A 20,483-nucleotide genomic window follows, 5' to 3' on the forward strand; every position below is an offset into this window, starting at 1 on the left:
TTTTAAGTTTCACCCTACTACTAGTAGAATGTCATCTATACGTATTCCGCACTAGGCGGTATTTTGTCGGTTTACCTTTTTTTTGAAATATTTTTGTTGTCACAGATTTCACGTTCTGGCAAGGAAACCTGCCCACACAAAGGAAAGACAGACCAGGCAACCACTCTATGATTGCTTCCTCCCCGTTCCGTCCTCCCGGCTAAAGTCTCCGACTCCGGAGAGATGTCGGCGGCGACGGAGGTGGCGCCAGTTCAGCAGCGGAGCCATGCGGCGGCGGGGTGGAGGGTGGTGGCGGGGTGGCTCGGCCTGCTCTTCCAGATCCTGCTCCGGATCATCCGCAGCACGCCCTCCTCCTGGGCGCAGCTCCTCTCCTTCGTGGGCCTGCGCCACCCGCTCCTCCCAGTCGCCGCGTCGCCTGAGGTGGCCTTCGTGCAGCTCCCATCCGAGGCCCATGCTGACGCGTCGCCTCCGCCGCTCCGGCGGCTCACGGTACGGACCTCCATGCCTTCGGCCTGCTGGAACGCGAAATGATGGTGACTTTTGTAGTTTGGACCTTTGGAGGGCCATGGATCAGTTGGAAATTGGAACTACGGGGTTATTCGTAATAACGTAGTGCTGATTAAAGGGATATATGCTTCTGTAGCTGGACTCATGGGGCGCGGGCGATATCCAATGTAATAAAAAATGAAAACTATAGTGATCATTCCGCAGGTTTCCATCTAGTTTATTTTTGAGCTCTGGTGGTCTGGTGGCCGGTGGGTGGTATGATTTCCAGTTTCTAGGCATGACTCCTAAGTCCTAATTGAGTAATTGACTGCTTAGTACTAACATGATTGTCGGCTATATTTTTTGACATTTGCTTTCTATCTGCCTTTCTTAGTTATGGCTATCAAGTCTACTTTAATGAACTCACTGTGATACTTGCACAATCTGCAGGTGGTGCTTGACTTGGATGAGACTTTAGTTTGCGCGTACGAGTCCTCGAGCCTTCCTGCTACTCTGCGCACACAGGCTGTTGAAGCAGGATTGCATTGCTTTGACATGGAATGCGTATCGGCTGAAAAGGCAAGTAAACTGCAGTGTTGTGCATTTGCCTTATCTATTGCTGTTTTCAGTATACTTCTTAGAAAGGTACTTACAGAAGTATGTTTCGTGGTTTACAGGATCCTGATGGAAGGCAGAGGATAAATCGTGTAACTGTCTTTGAGCGTCCTGGCTTACATGAATTTTTGCAGCGAACTAGCGAATTTGCTGATCTTGTTCTCTTTACAGCTGGTTTGGAAGGTTTGATCTCCTCAACTATTTTTTTTCTCTTTTGACAACAAAAGGCAAGTTGATTTCACCTTATGCCACTGCCACTGATCTGTGCTCTATCCAGGCTATGCAAAACCTCTTGTTGACAGGATAGATGCTCACAACAGATTCACTCACCGTCTCTATCGGCCATCAACTGTTACTACGTAAGTTGTCATTGGCATTTCCATAAGCTATTAGTGATGGGCTATTATATTCTCAAGGTTTCTTGCTCATAAAAACTCAACTGCTTTCAGTTGGAGGCTAAGGCCCTGTTTGGCACATTGGTATAGCTTATAAGCTACTTATGACCAAAATAAGCTGAAACTTGTAGCCAAAACGGCATTGCTTTTCTGTAGCTTATTGTAGGCACACTTACTCACACTTATTCTAGCCAAAACGGCATTTATACTAAAAAGTAGAAGCTAGGTAAGACCTGCTTAGAAAGTGCTTTCCAGAGGAAGATGTACCAAACAAGGCCTAAGTCTCAAATAGAAATTTTCATCTCAAGTGATTCATCAACAACATATTAGCATGCAGTCCTCTGTTCAGTCCGATTGGGCCGATTTAGTTCATCTTTTATTTATTTATTTTTTTTTATTTGCTGCTGACTTCACTACCTTATGTAGTTATTTTCTTGTTCACGACCACTTTATGTGAACTGCAAATCTGGTTTACTGATGTTTCCGTGAAACTTCATATCATGTTGCTTGGACAAAATACTTAATTTCAATGAGAAAGTAAGTCCTTTGTTGCATTAACCGAGCTGGTTCAGTCTTCTGATAATGTATATTTATAATTTCAGGGAATACAGAGAGCATGTAAAAGATCTTTCTTGTTTGTCCAAAGATTTCCAGAGAATTGTCCTTGTTGATAACAATCCATACAGTTTCTTACTGCAACCATTGAATGGAATACCATGTATAACATTTTCAGCTGGACAACCAGTTGACGATCAGGTAAAACTGGCTACGTACATAAATAATTCTTTGGTTCGACAGTTACAGTCTCTAGTGTTACTGATCCGTTTGCATGTTCTGACATTTTAGCTTATGGGAACGATATTTCCGCTTCTCGAGCACCTTGCTCTGCAAAAAGATGTTAGACCTGCATTGTATGAAACGTTTCACATGCCAGAGTGGTTTCAAAGACAAGGAATCCCACAAATTGAACATGCACTTTAGGAATTGCTGCCACCACATTGGATTGGATTATGGAAAGGCTCAAAACCTGCTACTGTACAGTAGCATAGATACACGAATACCTTCTTCACATGTTTGAAGGGAGGGAAAGAGATAAAAAGGAACTGTAATTTAGCGCAATGATAGATCTCTATTTGTGACGTGAATCTTGTTTTATGGTTGTATAGCGCTTATTTCTGTTTTGTAAAACAGTCTGCACCTCAACCATTGCTTTATACCCACTCGCCCTGCATCTAGATATAGCAAACACCCATGAAGGTGCCACAGTGACTGCTTGGGAGTGATTGCTGGCAGTGGCAGCGCTTCGCCTGCTGCTGCTGCAACCAAGCAAGCAATCCGAGCAAGCCTAGCTCCGTTGCCCCCCGAAGGTGGGTCCGTAGACGGCAATGTCTGAGCAAGCTTAGCTCCGTTGCCCCCCGAAGGTGGGTCCGTAGACGCCAATGTCTGCTGCAACCAAGCAAGCAATCCGAGCAAGCCTAGCTGAATTCACGTGAAAAAAATGTCCTGGAAATCATGAAATAATGATTGGTAGCACTACATGTACATCATATGTATAACGATAGTATATTTTTTGCACGGTCCATCTTCTTTCCTAAATTAAGGGCGTGTTTGGCATGGCTCTGGAGCTGAACTTCAGCCAATTTTCTAGCCAAACACCCCAGCTCTAAAACTCCATAAAGCTGCCAACTCCATGGAGCTATAGTGCAAATAGGGGTGGAGTTTTGAAGCACCTCTTTTGCAGCTCCAAAACCACCCAATATGAACCTCCTCGTGGAGTTGGTGGGTAATTACCCACCAATGCCACTGGTTACACATAAAACGGTTCGTTCTTTCTATTCTCCGTCTCCTTCCCGACGCAACCCATGCCTCATCCCGCCACTGTCGACCTGCTGCCATTCACACTCCCCCGACGGCTGGAGGGCGCATCCCCGCTGCCACCCCACCTTCCCTGTCCGTGCCGCAGCCTGTGCTGTCCCATGCGATGCCATCGCTGTCGTGCGTGCCGGTCGGCCTATTCTCACTCCACCATCCGCCACTGCTCCCAACTCCCCGTCATCCCCCACCCTGGTTGCGAGCTCGCGTCTCCGGCTCCTCACCGGATGCCAATGGCCAGCGGTATTACTGCTGGTATCAGAGAAGGTCGATCCTGGGCTTGGGTGTGTGATGGCGTAGGCGGCGGTCGACTTGGGAGCTGTTCGGGAGCACTCAGGGGCGGCAACTTCACCTTGCCCTTCAGGTGTTCGACGAAATGCCTACTTGCGGTTCTCAGAGCTGGACGCCCCCAAATCGCGTCCTGGAGGTCACCATCCACAAGGAGCAGGTGCCGATATGTAACAGAACATGTGCTTCGTCAGGTTTTTAGTCCATTTGGCGATATGGAGCAGGTGCAAGTGTTTGGGGGGTTAGGCCATGTGTCTGCTCAGGTTGTTTTGTGATCCAAATATGACGCTATTGAAGCTTTCGGAGAGTTGCATGGCCGCAATATATATGATAGTTGTTGTCAGCTTAATATCCAGTATGGTGTGCCCGGCGAGCCTGATGTATCCAAGGGCAGCACCCATGAGGTGGACGCCCACCAGGTGATCGATGGATTGCCTACTTGTGGTTCTCAGAGCTGGACGCCCCCAAATCGCGTCCTGGAGGTCACCATTCACGAGGTTGCTATCCTGTAACAGAACATGTGCTTCGTCAGGTTTTTAGTCCATTTGGCGATATGGAGCAGGTGCAAGCGTTTGGGGGGGGGGGTGCCTAGTGAGCCTGATGTTTCCATGGTCAAGGGCATCGCCACGGTAAGTTCATCATCGTTATTGTTTCCTTCTTCTACTGTTATCAAAGCCTCCCTCGACGACCTCAGTGTTGATGTGGACTTTGCTAATTTTGATAGAGATCCTACCTACATGCCTACTATTCCGGAAAGGTATAACAAGTATGCCGTGTCTCAACATGCCTCCGATGGATCAACTTCGGAATCAAGCTTTGTGACTATGGATACCTTTCGTGATAATATGGCTACATCCATCGCCCTAGCATGGAATTAGTGCAATGATTATTGTAACCACCTTATTTTGGAACTATGAACTTATTTCGTAATTTCGGTTCTAGGCAAATGACATGTAATTTATTATTATTTTGGACTCCACTGCATGTACTTTCATTTCATATTTGTGAGAAGTAGTTCAAGTCGAACCAGGGGCAAGAATGGCAATCTACCCTCAAACTCATCTTTTCTGGAGCTGGGGACACCCTCCCAGCCAAACACCCTCATCAGACAGCTCCAACTCCACCCAGAGCTGGCTCCACCTGGAGTTCTGGAGTGGAGCAGCTCCACCCAGAGTTGGAGTCATGCCAAACAGGGCCTAACTTTCATGGCAGGCCTCTTTGTTAGTACATCTTTGCAACTTGTCACCAATGGATTTTAGCGGAACCTTGGAACATAGCACGTGAAGGAATACAATTAAAATGATGATTGTGTGACTATTCAAACTTGAACACAAGAATTTGGTCAATTATTCGATGAATTAGATAAAGTGTGTCATAGGTCAAGAACCAGAAATTCGGTTGAGAACACATAAAGTGCATCAGATTAAATGTCAAAGGTAAATCTATGAATTCCATTTGCTATACCATGAGTTGGAAAAACATCGTAGTACATGGCAACTGTACAAAAAAGAAGCAACTTTTCTCATATTTACATGCACGAACTAGCGTGTATAGACGATTGATTCACCTTGCAAAACAGGGTTTTCAATGCCAAGTGTTGACCTAAAAAAAACCACGAAGCCAAATCCTGTTGCAAAAGGAAATATGCTGTTTCAGGAGCCAGTAGCTTCAGAAAGTGTAGCCTACTTGTCAGGAACGAGTTTGATTGGCCGTTGAACTATATTTGAACGAAAGCCATCGGTGTTGCAATGCTTCGCTGGCCGTTGGTCTCTTTCTGGGATTTATTTGCAGCAGGTAAGACAGAAAATCAACAAATTTCTTGTCTGGGCACTGCAAGTGGCGCCGCAAAGAAGATTTCTCTGGGATCAAATACTCCAACTGATCTGTCTCCTATTTTTTTAGCAGGAAACGGAATAGGAAAAATAAGCACTCAGTGCTGCATGAAAATTGCACAAAGAACAAACAACTAAAATTCTTATGCCAAAGATTCCATGGTGACAACAAACTATCGCCTTTAAAGACAAGTGTATGGCTAAATTGTCTTCTGCACCTTAACTATGCACGGATGGAGTACAACTAACTAAATAACAGGTGGATATTAATACATATTGACAACGGACCAAGATAGAAGTAAATAGCTACATGTTCGATTGGGTATTATGTATCAAACCTGCACATACAGACCAGATTATTAGCAGATGGCGTACAATTGAGGAGAAACATTTTTTTTTTTGAACAAATTGAGACTTCTATCGAACAGTAACTTGTTGCTATTGGTATTGTTACTTAGTACATCAGGTATTTGAGCTATCAGCTTTTACTTCTGCACTACTCAAGGTGTTGTGTATGGCAAAAGAAAATTTAGAATAAGTGCTTCAGCATAAATAAGCCTCTATTATTACAAAGTAATTGTACAACTGGTGGCATTTACCATGCCACTCATGTGGTTTTCAGGTCATCATGCAAAATCAACACGAACAACATCACCGATCTGTTATCAACTACAGTGCATATTGAAACAAAGTTATGTTGATAATCTTGCATATGATCCAACAATTACCTCATTCTTGTGGAAAAGGTCGTAGTCATCTGTGAAGTACTTCTGGGTCTCCTGTCCTGATGCAAGCATTTCCATATCAATTGGACCAATTGTCCCAATCATACGAGCAAGAATGATTGGTACTGATTCATTAGGAAAGAGCACCTGTGACATGTCAAAGGGGCCGCAATCACATATATGATTTCTTTCAGAAAGCAGGAGAACATGGTAGCCAGTACTACTGTTAGTTTCAATAGACATGTTATCCTCAGTAAAAATAATACGAAGACAATGATTCCCATTATATGCAGTCTGAAATTGCAAGCATTTTTTGTCTACAAAAAGAGGGTGGGTTAGTCTTCTCCCAGGATGAAAAAGAAAAAGTGGTGGGGATTATTTCAGCGAGCACTTGGGCACCTCTACAGCAAAGACCTTGTCCTTAAATTGGTAGGCGCTGGGCTATACTCCAAGAAACCTACAGCAGCTGGAGCTACCATTCACTCAGGACGAAGTCCGGCGTACTGTCCTCGAGATGCCATCCGAGAAAGCCCCGGGGCCTGATGGCTTCACGGGGGCCTTCTTCAAGGCATGCTGGGAGATAATCAAAGACGACTTATTGGCTGCGATCAACAATCTCTTCCAACTGCATTCCCAAGGCTTTGAGTTAATGAATTCGGCAAACATCGTCTTGCTTCCAAAAAAGACAGACGCCTTGAGAATCACGGACTACAGGCCAATTAGCCTCATGCATAGCTTTGCAAAAAATTTTGCAAAACTCCTGGCCAACAGACTCGCCCCCCACCTCAACTCCTTAGTCTCCAACTGCCAAAGTGCGTTCATCAAGAAAAGAAGTATTCATGACAACTTCCTATATGTACAGTCAATGGAGAGAAAAATGCACAAGGAAAAGATGCCCACACTTTTCATGAAGCTCGATATCCACAAGGCTTTTGACACGGTGAACTGGAGCTACCTGCTGGAGGTCCTACGCGCTCTTGGCTTCGGCCCACGATGGTGTGAATGGGTATCCATCCTTTTCCGCACAGCCACGTCGAGGGTAATGCTCAACGGCCTGCTAGGACCGAGCTTCCACCACGCCAGGGGGGTTCGCCAAGGCGACCCTTTATCGCCAATGCTTTTCATCCTCGCCATGGATCCACTCCAGCGTATTCTTGAATTCGCTACTCAGATGGGCGCCCTCTCCCCGGTCCCCTCATCCACGGCCAGGTGGAGAACCTCCCTATACGCAGATGACGCGGCTATTTTTATAAACCCTCGAAAGGAAGACATAGATGCGATCAAGGTGATTCTCCAGGCCTTTGGGAATATATCGGGCCTCCACATAAATTTGGAAAAGAGCTCCGTTCACCCGATCAGATGCGACGAGATAGATCTAGACCATGTTCTAACCTCCTTTGCAGGGATCAGGGGCTCTTTCCCTTGCCGTTACCTTGGCCTGCAGCTCCACACGCGTTCGTTACGGAAGGTACACGTCTAGCCGCTCATCGAGCGGATCGGCCAAAGATTGCCTGGATGGAAAGGAAAATGGCTGAACAGAGCCGGTCGCCTCGCCCTGGTTTCATCCGTTCTCTCAGCAATGCCAACTTATCATCTAACGGTATTCCCATTGGCGGCTTGGGCTCGAAAAAGCATCGACAAAATTAGAAGGTCCTTTCTCTGGAAAGGAGAGGAAAACGCCAATGGGGGGCACTGCCTTGTTAATTGGCCGACAGTAACTAGGCCAAAGGACCTCGGGGGGCTTGGAATACCTGACCTTAACAAGTTCAGCAGGGCATTGCGCTTAAGATGGCTGTGGCAGGATTGGGTGGACACTTCTAAACCTTGGGCTGGAATGGAGCTTCCCTGCAACGATCTAGATCGGGCACTTTTCAATGCATCTACGACAGTCACAATTGGTGATGGGCAAAAAGCTCGCTTCTGGCATGACAGCTGGCTGGACGGTGAGGCTCCAAAGCATCTTGCGCCCAGTTTATTTGAATTAGTGAGATGTAAAAATAGGTCAATCCATCTTGAGCTCCGTAACAATGGCTGGGTCGCCGCTCTGAGGGGCCAGATAACTACAGCATCACAGGTGGAGGAATTCATCTCGTTATGGATCAGGTTGCAAGATATCCACCTAACGCCGGGCACTCCAGACACACCTGGAAATGGACAGCCAACGGAGCCTATTCCACCCGATCGGCCTACATAATACAATTCTGCGGTTCCTACAGAGCATTTCGGAGTGATCTCATATGGAAAGCATTCACTGAAAACAAGTGCAAAGTATTCGTCTGGACCATGGCGTGAGAGAAAATCCTCACTGCGAATAATCTACAAAAGAGAGGTTGGCCACACCAAGACCGATGCGCCCTATGCAACGGCCCGTTGGAAACGTGCCTCCACTTAGCCTTGCTTTGTCCGTTCACCAGAGCAGTATGGAATCTCATTCTACATTGGGAACACTTCGATGCGAGCATAATCCTCCCGGCCGAAGATCCAACCCATTTGATCTCGTGGTGGGAAGAGGTCCAATCCAAGATAACCAAGGACGACAGAAAGCGCTTCAACGGCTTGGTAATCTACACCATCTGGAACATTTGGAAAGAGAGAAATAGAAGAATATTCACAAATACCCACGAAACGGCAATGCAGGTGGCCTCAAGAACGAAAGAGGACATCCTTCAGAAGAAGATGGCTCATTCTTGGGGAGAGTAATCGTCCTAGACGACTGTACAATTTTTTCACCTATTTACCCCCTTGTCCTGCTCGGGGATCTCTACAGCTCTTGTATATAAACTCTCTTTCCTATCTTAATGGAAAGGCAGAGCTCCTGCCATTGCGTTTCAAAAAAAAAAGATGTTTAGTAATATAAGCTTTTGAAACCACAGGAACACCACCCAAGGTTAGAGTCTCCTTCAACTCGAATTTGGGTGTCCATTTCTTATTAATGCAATGCCACCTAAGGTTCAACCAACACGTCAAGCACCTACAGAGTTCCTGCATCTATTGATTTCCTCTGAATGAAATGGGTAACAAAACAAGGTAAAACAACGTAATGAGAACCTCAAATGCCAACAGTTATTTACCAGAATAAATGCCAACACAATGGCAAATCAGATTCTGTTGACAGTTATTTACCACAGTAGGGTGTCCCCCTACTGCTTTCGCTTGAAAACGGCAATATTTGCAAGATAAGCTTAAAAGACATGCACAGATTTAACTGTCGGCACAACCTTATTTGTCATTTGTTTTTTCTTGAATCATTTCAGTTGGTTCACATGTCGAGAGTTCAATATAATACCAAACAAAATAGAGAATAGGAGATCAAGATATAAACTTACTTCACCAGTGTACAGTTCAGCTAAGATGCAGCCAAGAGACCAAATGTCAATTTTCTGATCATATGGCAAACCCAGGATGACCTCAGGAGATCGGTAAGAACGTGATTGGACATATAGGTTTAAGTTGTCTGACAAGAAACAGCTGCTTCCAAGATCAATAACTTTGATTTCACATCTGCTGTAGCTCTTCAGAAGGATATTCTCTGGTTTCAGGTCACAATGAACTATGTTTAGATGATGCAAATACACCAAAGCCTCCAAGCATTGTCGAGCTATAGCCTGAAAGCAAGACAAAAGGCTCTTATTTCAGTAGGCCTTATTTGTTTCCACCTAATAAAATTTAATCGCACTTAAAGTATTCATTCCAACCTTTTAAAATATATTGAGGTATAGATGGTCAACAAATATAAGAAAGAACTTTATTTTACAGAAGCTGGGTAATACAGGGGCAGCTGTAAATGCCTTTTCTGATTACTTGAATTAGAGTTAACTGATCCATATGACAGCTGTAAGGAGTGATTTGATCACAAAACAGTTGTATATACCTGTATTCTGGGCAATGAAAAGTACACCTCATCACCAGAATCCTGGTTATATTTCTGAAACTCATAAAGATTCGCACGTAGTAATTCAGTGACAATGAAGAGATGTTCCTGTCGAATTGTTTCACCGTCAGCATTTTGCAAGTTCAAAAATGAGCTTGGACAAATATCAAACAGGTAAATTATTGAAGTAAACGTCACAAACAGGAAACCTGTATCTTTATTTTTTAATGGATCCTTAGGACTTGGAATGAATGACCTCCTTAAGAGCAATATGACTGTTCACTGAATAAGTGAATATGTGCATCACGCACCTGGTAGTAAAAATAATCATAGAGACGCAGTATATGATGGTCATCATCTGGATCATATTTATTGACAAACTTGAGAAGCTTTATCTCATCCAAACTCTGGTCAAAGAAATCCTTGTCATTTGTTATTATTTTAAGGCATACATGAACTCCAGTGCGAAGGTCGTGTGCCCGTACAACCTTGCTGAATGCAGCAGAACCAAGATACTCAGTGACACGATATCTTCCAGCTATAACTGAATCCATGACAATAGGGAATTCTTTGTTTTCCTCAAAGCCAGTCCTGCAGTGAACATCTATACCATGAGCACAATATCCTTATAATTATTTGGCAGCAGAAGAAAATAAGAAAGGTTTCTGAGGGTGAACCTGTTCTTCCGGTGGAAAATTTTCAGGTCAAATACCTCATACTCCTGCTGAAACTTAGAGAGTACAGGATCAACTTTTGGGTCTTCCTGAAATTTGTGAGTAGTAGAGTTCTGAATATCTGTATCTGCAGTCTTGAAATCTTCCACCCCATAAACATCAAAAGGGACTGCACTCTCAGGAAAAGGGTGTATGCAGTAGCTATCTTTTAGAAATTCTTTGCCATCAGCATTTTCCTCATTTGTTACCATACAAACATCTAGGTCGTCATTTCCTATTAAGTCATTTTCAAGCCCACTATCTGCAAAAGATAACTAGAGTTAAAAACGAAATAATTTAATCAAGGAAAAAATATCCTTGAGGTTAGATGGGTGAATGATGAATTCCAGATAAAGGCATATGGATATAGGCTAAGAAGCAAAATTAATTTCATCATTGACATGTGGAACTGGATTCAAGCTTGCTTTGTTGCAGTTATACCCATTGGTGCAGAATTTTAGCAGCAACTCTAAACTCAGTTCACCATCACAAACATTGAACTTGATACCAATAAAATTTAGGATATATTCTGAGAAAAGGCATTTGTGTGAAGCAAATGGTAGCCAAGGATTAGCACAAATTCCAATTACAATGTCATGAGTTCAGTTCCATCTAAATTAGCAAAAGAAATGCGATAAATGAAACTGAGAAAAAAAGGAAAGAGGTCATAACTACTTACTCTCAAGAGCATCTGCATCAGCCAAGTACGGAGTAAGCATTTGAAGTTCCTTCTCTAGAGCACTAAGACCCAACCCGTCGTCCTCTCCTTTCTTGAAATCCACTAACAGATCGCCAGCATCAACAAACGCATTCAGCCTGAACCGGAACGCTTCTGCGACACACTCGTCAAGCCCCTCCGTGTGGTCCTCCATGATCTGATACCTCCCATAAACAGCGGAGCAAGGATCTCTCACCAACTCCGCATTATAGCAGCAACCGCAAGGTGATGACGAGCAAGCATTCACCTCTGCGCACCCATCAGTGTCCGCCCTGCGGCCTCTATGCACGTACCCGCGACCGCAGCCATCGCCAAGCTCCCGCATCTCACTCCGCTGCAAGCTGACGTCAGGACCAACAATGAACTTGTCCTCCCCTTCGCTGCCATCGCTCTCCGGCTTGCTGTGGAACAGGTGGTTGTCGTAGAGCCAGTCGTCACTGAAGAACGGATCAGTGGTGTCGTACTCGCGGGCCGTCCCGAACTCCATCTCCGACGAGGACGCCTCCGACGGCGCGCGAGGTGGCGACCATAGCCCGCCGCACGGATTCAGCATACCTGATCCCCACGGGGAGGGAGCAGCGGAGACAAGCATGACCGACCAAAATTAGGATCAGAAGTAAACAAAGTTCGAGCAAGCAGCCAAGCAATCACGCGAGGTATCGAGATTGCCGATTGGGGGCGGTGTCAATGAGGCTGGCTTGTACGCATTGGGGGTGGGGGGGACACTGTCGCAAGCAAGCACGCGGTACCTGAGGGCGTGGAACGCATGCTGACGAAGGTATCAGAGGAGGAGCTGGAGCGTGGGCTGGCGATCGCGCCCCCGCCGCCGCACGAGGCGCGCAGCCGCAGCGGCGGAAGCTGGGGGTCATCGAATCCAGGCGCCGACATGGCTGGGTGCGAGCCGACGTTCCGCGTGCGCCCGGGTCAAGCTCGCGGTCGCTCAGCCTGCACCGGCTCTATTCTCTATCATTTGGAGCGGAGCGAGGGCAAAGCAAGCGGGCTGGCCGACGCAGGCACACAGCGGCAGCTACAATGACGGGGACGCTGACGCACCGAGGACGGGCGAGGCGAGGCGAGGCACGGGATCCAACAGCCGCACAACAACTCTTCTAGAGTGTGTGTGCGTGTAGCTCTGACGTCTGGGGCCCGCGCCGCCCCCAGAGGCCAGAGGCGCAGGCAGCAGGCAGGCCCACCCGTCGGCGTCCGCGCGGGGATGCGGCATGCGGGGCGTCGCTGTCGCGTGGCGACTGGCGATGCAGATGCGGTAGGTGGTCGGGGAGGCGGGGGAGTGGACTCCGATGTGGAAGTGCCGCCATTATTGTCGGTGGCTGCCGCGCGGGCCCGCAACACACCTGGACGCCGTCCTCCTTGCGGCTCTGCTTCGCTGGGAGAAGTGGGGATTCTCTGCGCTGCGCCTGCCGGGCCGGACCGGCGGCGTCCCCGTGAGTACACCGTGACAGCCAAATGTTACGGGCTGGTGGCGCTGGCGGATGGCGTCAGATCAGATCAGATCCCAACAACAGAAGGGGACACGGACACCAGATCTGCCAAGGGAGGCCGCTTCGTACCTGTCTCGACGTATAAGAACGCATCGCGCATCGTAAACACGCATGCAATCGCTCACAAAAAGAATTCAAATGACTTCGATTGGTGGCCGACTGCTGTGGTGAGTTTCAATCTGAATCAAACAAGTTCATGTGGCGAGTTACGATATCGCGGTCGGCGTCAGCTATGGGTGCTCCTCGTTTCTGACCTCAGAGAAGACTGCGAGAGCGAGATCGGAACTACAAATTGGGTCGCTGGGTGAAGCGCCGCAAAGGATTGGCCGCACCCTGACGAAGCCCTAGGCAATTTCGTTGTCACGGTGGTTCGAGACTAGCGGATAAAGCACCCCTTTCTCTTTGTCATCGAACTTCTAGAACTAGCTACAATAGGTTGACGTTTAATTTATTATATATGCACGAGTCGTATACTCGTGATAATATAAGGTGGATGCAATTTAGTTGGCAGCGTACAGGGCTCATACCAGAAAAGGTGATCAGAATAAGATGGATGAACAATTGAACAGGCAAACAGTTCGCTCGGTACCACATGGCACCTCCGATCATGTGATTTCTTTATCGCCTGATGAAGCAATTAATGGTATTTTGGTAGATCTGGCTAGCGTTAGGTACTGCTCCTACTCCAGCAATCCCAAACTCGTTGGAATTGGAAATGGAAAAGAAAGGCGTACAGTAGTTGACAGATCACGTCTGACTATCGTGCAGCATCGCTATGTCTTCCCGGGCCATTGCCTGAAAAGCAAACGCCCGAGACCTGGCACGCTCCAATCGGCATGCAGTTTTTGTAGCAGTATTTTTGAAGCAACACGTGCACGCGAATCACGGCTTACATGGTACTCTCGCAATGGTACTTTGAGTCCTGAGATTATAAATTATGAATAACTTTTAAGGTCGTGTCACTGTCTAAAATAACTTGAATTACTAGTATTGAAGGAGTACTCCTGATTATGAGTAACTTTTAAGATCATGTCACTGTCCAAAACAACTTAAATAACTTTTAAGTGAGATTATCCTAATTTTGATCATGTTATTTAATGTGGTAAATAACAATATATTTCTCTATAAATTTAGTCAAACTTAAAGGTTGAAATAGCTCCCACTACAATAGCTAGTTCAGGAGGAGGCAGAACCACTAGAAGCCCTGCTAAACAGGCTCTTAGAATAAACTTTGACCCCTTTATATTTTACTACTCTATCCGTTCCAAATTATAAGTCGTTTTGATTTTTTTTGTTTTTACTATGCATATAAATATAATAATATCTAAATGTATAGTAAAATAGATGAAGTAAAAAAGTTAAAGTGATTTATAATTTAGAACTGACACAGCAGGACAGAATGGAATACTCCAATCTGTTCGAGTACTTGCCTTTTTTTATAAGTAAGTACTCGCCATCTTTAGTTTTCTGTTTTCTAACAAAGAACGGGGCAACTAACAAGTGATGTCCCAGCCCCGTATATGTGAACTCGAGTTTCAGTTTAAGCTTCAGCAAACACCTTTGGCAGTCCTAAAAGTCAGTCCTACTGCTGAAAAGGAACCCACTACTCAAACTAGCTTTACACGGCATAACCAGAATACAATACATGATAAATCAGCTAGCTCTTCATCATTTGCTCTTCAGCTGTTGTAAAACTGTCATAGTTACTCTTTATCGCTTTATAAGTGCAAATGAATCTAGGGTGACAGTACACGGTACCAGCAAATTGCATTTGAGGTCAACACCAAAACATTTTACAACACTTTGTGCGTCAGGTACACCGGAGATGGGCAGACAGGCAGGCGTGCATCCTTCAAGCAGATGCTCCTCAGCGATACTGAAAAGGCTACTAATAATTACATGAGTAAACCAATCAGGGAGGCTCCAACTATCTAAATCCCAGACAAAATAACCATTAGCAAATGGAAGAGGGTTTCTGCTTAGTGGGCCTGAGGGGCAGACTACAATGCGTGGAGAAGAGCATCGGCCGCAAGCTGCAGCCTCACTCGCTACCCAGTTTTACAGACCCATCTTTTATAAGCTTTATGCTAAGGCTATTGAAGCGCCCTCTTGAATAATGCCGCGATGCCTTTCTCCAATCTGTGCCAGTTTTCATCATCGCTACAAATTCTTCATAACTAATTTTACCATCCTGCAGAAACAATGAAAGTTATTGCGACTTAAAATAATGAATAAGATTTGAAGGCAGAACCGCAGAAGCTATCTCAGGGGCCTTTTCGGTGAATCATTAACCTTATCCGTGTCAACTTCTTGCAATATGTCATTGACCACGTCCATGGTATCGCCTCCCCCATCCTCCATCAGGGCTTCCTGAAGCTCCTCAGGCTCAATGAAACCATTGCCATCCTTGTCGAAAAATAGGAAGGCCCGCCGAAGGTGCTCATCATTTGCCATCCTTTGTAAATGAAGTGAGACTGCCAAAAATTCACCATAATCTAGTGCGCCTCTACCATTTGTATCCACCTATTATTCCAAACACAAAGATATGATATGCAATCAGCACCTGCTAATTGTTAATAACAGCTGAAGCCAACCATGTCACCTAGTTCTCAAATTGACACTCACATAGCAAAAAAATGGCCTTTATATGAATCTAAGCAACCAAGGGAAAAATTAAAGGTGTAAGTAAATTCTAAACAAAAAAATAGTTCAATGGCATGTCACCTACGAGGCCCTATATTTCTCAGCTTTCAAGAAACATACAAATTGAGTAGAACAAACAAGTCCTTCAGGGAAATGGGAGTAAATGTTTCATTGTGTGTATAATGCCACATTGACAACCTCCATATTCTCCAGGACCAAGTACCAAGCACCACCTAGTGCAACTATAACTAAATTGCTGGGTTCCATGGAACACTAACACTAACAATCCAACATATTAGACATCAATGGTAGCAGAAATCATGTGATTCAGATCAATTACAACTGGCGATAGTGACTCAATCAATTAAACAAAACATACTTACAGCTTCGATAAGCATTTGCACTTCTGATTCTGCAAGATGAGAACCAAATTTTGCGATCCCACTCTTTAACTCTTCATAAGAAACTATACCATCATTATCAGTATCCATCACCTTGAACATCTCCTTTATGTTCTCAACCTCTTCAGCCGACAAGTGATCAGCAATAACCTAGTCAAGAACCAGTTTGTCAGTAAAGCAAATTGTTTCCATGGTAGCTAGAAAAAGGATGCATTCAAACACACTAGATGACAAAGAAAGGTTTCGAACCCTTAGAGCTCTTCTTTTGAATCTGTTCATCCTTGAAAACTGTTTCAGCCTTGACTTTACAATGTCTCCAAGAGGAACGTTTGGAGCTTTCTTAGCATTTTGAAGCCAGGGATGCTCTGTGATAATAGAAACAAAGAAAGGGCATGAGCGCTATATAACGAGAAGTCAGAACTTTAGAGATCTACCTGATCCTGAACCACCGCCCCAAAAAAAAAAAGGGGGGGGGGGGGGGGGGGGATGCTAGGTATGGACTTTGAACATTATCTATGATGTACACAGCGTGAAAACTTAAATAGCTATTGGTTAAAATCCAAGATCCTAAGAAATAAAAGCATGTAGCTCGAATATTTGAAGCATAAAATAGCAAACATTTGAACAAACTTGGTGGTATCTAATTCATTCAAGTGATCGGTATGTATAGAAGTGCAGAAAATGGTATTCTCCCAATTGCTAAAACAATATCAATCATCTCTCCTTTTTTTAATAAACAACAAGCTTCTTTTACCAGCTTTGCCTTTTGAGAATGAATACATCTGCAAGTAACTGCCACCTGGAAGTTGCCATGAGGTGCAATAAGAAAACAAGTCTAACTCCAAAGACTGTCTAGAAGAGCTACAGAAAAGCATTTACTTCCACTTTTAACTTCAACTTTGATCCATCATGTTTTTGTTGTCACTAATCAATTTTACAATCATAGCATTACGTAACTGTACCTAGCCAGATTACCTAAGCAAGTAGTTAACACACTTGGAAGCTAAAAAAGTGGCACAAACTATAGTTGCACCAACTTCTCGAACAAGGATACCAAGTAGATCCTGCAGAAGTTGCACCAACTACCCTTCCAACTATGTTTGATCCATGTTACATGGACACCTGTGTGGTATCAGTGTCTGATTCAGGTGCGGGGGTCCGATTTGGCAGGATTTTTAGGGATCCTCCAAATGGCACTTGGAATCCAAGTATCCAACATAGGTGTTGGGTATCTGACTAGGCAAAAAAAATAGGACACGGGCGTCTGGGTAACACTGGTGTCAATCCCTTCAACTGAACAGATCTGATGCAATGTGCCATACAATGAAGCACTATGAGTTAATAAGTTCGATACACAGATACAACCTACCAAGAACTTGCTTTGCTGTTAGCCTGAGCTTTGGATCAGGTTGAAGCATCTGCCGGACAAGATCTTTAGCATTATCTGAAACATTGGGCCAGGGTTCCCGCTTAAAATCTATATTCCCCCGAAGAATAGCTTGTGCAACTCCTTGTTCAGTCTCTGCAATTATTACCTGGTAAGCTCATTTGCACAAAAGTAATGCTAGAGGACAAGATGTTCTCACAAATGAAATCCCTTTACCAGCCCAAAACGGAGGAACACCACATAACAAAATATACAAGATAACACCAGCGCTCCATATGTCTATTTCAGGTCCATAGTTCCTCTTCAAGACTTCAGGAGCCATGTAGTATGGACTTCCCACAATTTCCGAAAACTTTTCGCCTGGAAAGGAAAACAATGCTTTTATGAGTTTCAAACAATTATCATACAGACATTTATCAAAGGAAACAAAAAACACACACATCACAAAGCAAGTAAATTAAGTACATCAAATCATAACCAAATCCCAACACACCCACATTGTGGCTATATGTGGATGACAATTTACAGCAACTGCAAAAATAGTTGCATCGCAGCCGAAGCAAGGGATCATTTGTTTAGGTGATATGGAGACAAGGAGTTACCCGTGAGTGCTGCTTTGGATACACCTGGCTAAACTTTAGTCCCTGTCACATTGGATGTTTGGACACTAATTTAGAGTATTAAACATAGACTAATTATAAAATTAATTGCACAGATGGAGACTAATTTGCGAGACAAATCTATCAAGCCTAATTAGGCCATGATTTGACAACGTGGTACTACAGTAAACATGTGCTAAAGATGGATTAATTAAGCCTAATAGATTCATCTCGCAAATTAGTCTCCATTTGTGCAATTAGTTTTATAATTAATTTATATTTAGTCCTAATTAGCACCCAAACGTCCGATGTGACAGAGACTAAACTTTAGTCCCTGGATCAAACACCCCCCTAAGATAGCTAAGTCCTAATGGAAGTTGCTTGAAACATACTCCTATATGCAAATTTGTATTTCAAAATATTGTTGTACATAATCTGAGTTTCCCAAAAACCTTACCTCAGTTGAACTTGAATAGGTACAACGCTATAGGCAAGTCGCTATGCTGGGAAACAGCTACGTGACATGTGCTCCCACTAATTGTTTCCAAATTCTAAAAATAGCTGGCAGGCAGGGACTCAGCAAGCCAACATGTCAACCTTGCTCCTAGATTCGAATCTCTGAGCTCACCGCACCGTCTGCAACAAAGCTAGCAAGAATGCATGTAGCAACAGCAAGAAGTTACCTTGTACTGATAAGTGCTGCCATGTCCAGTACCACAAGTTGTTCCAAAAGGCAAATCCAAAGAAGTCCTAACGTTATAGTAGCAGATGAGGAAGTGCCTCAGATTGCGCAAGCATGAGAAAAGCAAGTGGCTACAGAAAAGACCACTACAGATAATCCAGCCCAACTAGAACGGCGACCAATCCCACAGATCCCGCCTGAATCCACGAAAAAGTCCAAAATTGCGGCCAGCGGTTCGCCTAAATCAGGGACGGATCTCGGTGGCCGGAGCTTACCGGGCTTGTAGAAGATGGAGAGGCCGAAGTCGATGGCCTTGAGCGGCGAGTTCTCCTTCTTGTTGGCGAAGAGGAAGTTCTCGGGCTTGAGGTCCCGGTGGATCACGCCGTGGCGGTGGCAGAGCTGCACGACCTCGACGATGGTGCGCGTGACCGCGGCCGCCGCGCGTTCCGTGTAGTGGCCCCTGGCAACGATGCGGTCGAACAGCTCCCCGCCCTCGCAGAGCTCCATGACGAGGTGCACGGCGCCGTCGTCCTCGCACGCCTCCCGCAGGGACACGATGCTGGCGCTCTTGGGCAGGTGCCGCATGATGGCCACCTCCCGCCGCACGTCCTCCACGTCCACGGGCGTCCGCAGCTTCCGCTTGGAGATGGACTTGCAGGCCAGCAGCTCCCGCGTGCCCCGGTCCATGCACAGGTACGTCACCCCGAACTCGCCGCGCCCGAGCTCCCGGTCCAGCGCGTACTTCTCTTCGATCCCGGCGCCCACGTCGCACCCCTCCTCCCCGAGCACCGACAGCCGCTTCTTCTCCCCGGCGCCGCCCCCGCCCCCGCCCCCGGCGCCGTTCCGCGCCTGGTGGGGCTTCTTCTTCCCGCCGCCGGCGGAGGCCGGGAAGTGCGACGACTTGACGTCTTCCCGCGCCGCGGCGGCCGGCGAGCGGCAGCAGTTTCCCATGGCTGCCGCGCGAGATTGGGAGTGGGGGCACTAGGGTTTGCGCGGCATTGGGCACTGTGCGAGTGGGGGGGGAGGAGGAGAGGGAGGAAGAGGGGCTAGAGAGAGAGAGTGTGGGGGAGAGAGAAGCCAGGCGAGGCGAGGCGAGGCGTGCGCAGACGAGGCGAGGCCAGGCTACCAGCGAAACCTGTGTCAGGGTATAACGGTAAGGACGGGCGTGGGGGATGGGTTTCCGGGGACGCGTAGCAGGCACTGTGGGCCCGGAGGACACCCCCACGTCGCGCTGTTCTTAGAGACCAATGGGCCACTGGAACGCGGGCCCGGCGTGTGGAGGAGTTTCGGGTGGTGGGCCCCGCGGTCGCCGGGGACGGGAAGTTTCGAAGGATCCGAAGGCGGACCAGGGAGAGTTTCGATCGACTCGACTCGACAGTCAGACAGGCCGTGTAGTGGACAGAGGAATCGGATATAATCTGACAAGATTTATCATATACGGTATATAATAAAATTTAAAAAACAAGCGCTTGATTAGCGATTTGTTTAATCTGAAAGATTCCAAGGTGATGACATGTGATTGTGAATGTCAGGAATCGGGGGCTTAGAATGTCGAGGCACAGTGTTGTTTGCACGCTTGAAACCGTAGCGTTCTCTTCTCTGATGTATTTTATATATATATAAATTTGGACGGTCTCCTAATCCTTCTTTTTATTCTCTTTATTTCGCTATACGTCAAATCAAAGGGGTAGGAGCCGTTGGAAAATGTGGCGAAGAGTGAGACTCAAGAATTCCACGGGATATTCTTCTTGCTTGCC

At 45.9% G+C, this 20,483-nt stretch overlaps 2 protein-coding genes across 2 annotated transcripts; one reads left to right on the plus strand and one right to left on the minus strand.

Annotated features, from left to right (window-relative positions):
• Positions 1 to 130: 130 nt before the first annotated feature.
• On the plus strand, positions 131 to 2,699 carry LOC136516581 (uncharacterized). The gene is made up of 6 exons (XM_066510013.1): positions 131 to 489; positions 937 to 1,065; positions 1,164 to 1,284; positions 1,379 to 1,460; positions 2,099 to 2,252; positions 2,343 to 2,699. The coding sequence occupies exons 1-6, from the start codon at positions 223 to 225 to the stop codon at positions 2,475 to 2,477; spliced, it is 888 nt and encodes a 295-aa protein (XP_066366110.1). The 5' UTR covers positions 131 to 222; the 3' UTR covers positions 2,478 to 2,699.
• Positions 2,700 to 5,345: 2,646 nt separating this feature from the next.
• On the minus strand, positions 5,346 to 19,855 carry LOC136515885 (uncharacterized). The gene is made up of 15 exons (XM_066509348.1): positions 19,002 to 19,855; positions 17,662 to 17,805; positions 17,428 to 17,580; positions 16,308 to 16,423; positions 16,041 to 16,208; positions 15,307 to 15,537; positions 15,059 to 15,205; positions 12,265 to 12,439; positions 11,477 to 12,070; positions 10,762 to 11,059; positions 10,396 to 10,675; positions 10,085 to 10,192; positions 9,540 to 9,818; positions 6,217 to 6,360; positions 5,346 to 5,546 (listed from the first exon to the last, which is right to left on the minus strand). Exons 1-15 carry the CDS (start codon positions 19,675 to 19,677, stop codon positions 5,346 to 5,348), a joined length of 3,714 nt encoding a protein of 1,237 aa, XP_066365445.1. The 5' UTR covers positions 19,678 to 19,855.
• Between the last annotated feature and the right edge of the window lie 628 nt (positions 19,856 to 20,483).

This window comes from Miscanthus floridulus, chromosome 17 (genome assembly GCF_019320115.1).
Source record: "Miscanthus floridulus cultivar M001 chromosome 17, ASM1932011v1, whole genome shotgun sequence".
NCBI classification, from domain to species: domain Eukaryota; kingdom Viridiplantae; phylum Streptophyta; class Magnoliopsida; order Poales; family Poaceae; genus Miscanthus; species Miscanthus floridulus.

Excerpts from the sequence above, each read along its gene's own strand:
- LOC136516581 (XM_066510013.1), top strand. The coding sequence starts at position 223 with ATGTCGGCGGCGACGGAGGTGGCGCCAGTTCAGCAGCGGAGCCATGCG. Across the intron at positions 490-936 it reads CGCCGCTCCGGCGGCTCACG|GTGGTGCTTGACTTGGATGA; the intron begins GTACGGACCTCC and ends CACAATCTGCAG. Across the intron at positions 2,253-2,342 it reads GACAACCAGTTGACGATCAG|CTTATGGGAACGATATTTCC; the intron begins GTAAAACTGGCT and ends CTGACATTTTAG.
- LOC136515885 (XM_066509348.1), bottom strand. The coding sequence starts at position 19,677 with ATGGGAAACTGCTGCCGCTCGCCGGCCGCCGCGGCGCGGGAAGACGTC. Across the intron at positions 11,060-11,476 it reads TGATGCAGATGCTCTTGAGA|ATAGTGGGCTTGAAAATGAC; the intron begins GTAAGTAGTTAT and ends TATCTTTTGCAG. Across the intron at positions 10,193-10,395 it reads ATGATTATTTTTACTACCAG|GAACATCTCTTCATTGTCAC; the intron begins GTGCGTGATGCA and ends ACAATTCGACAG.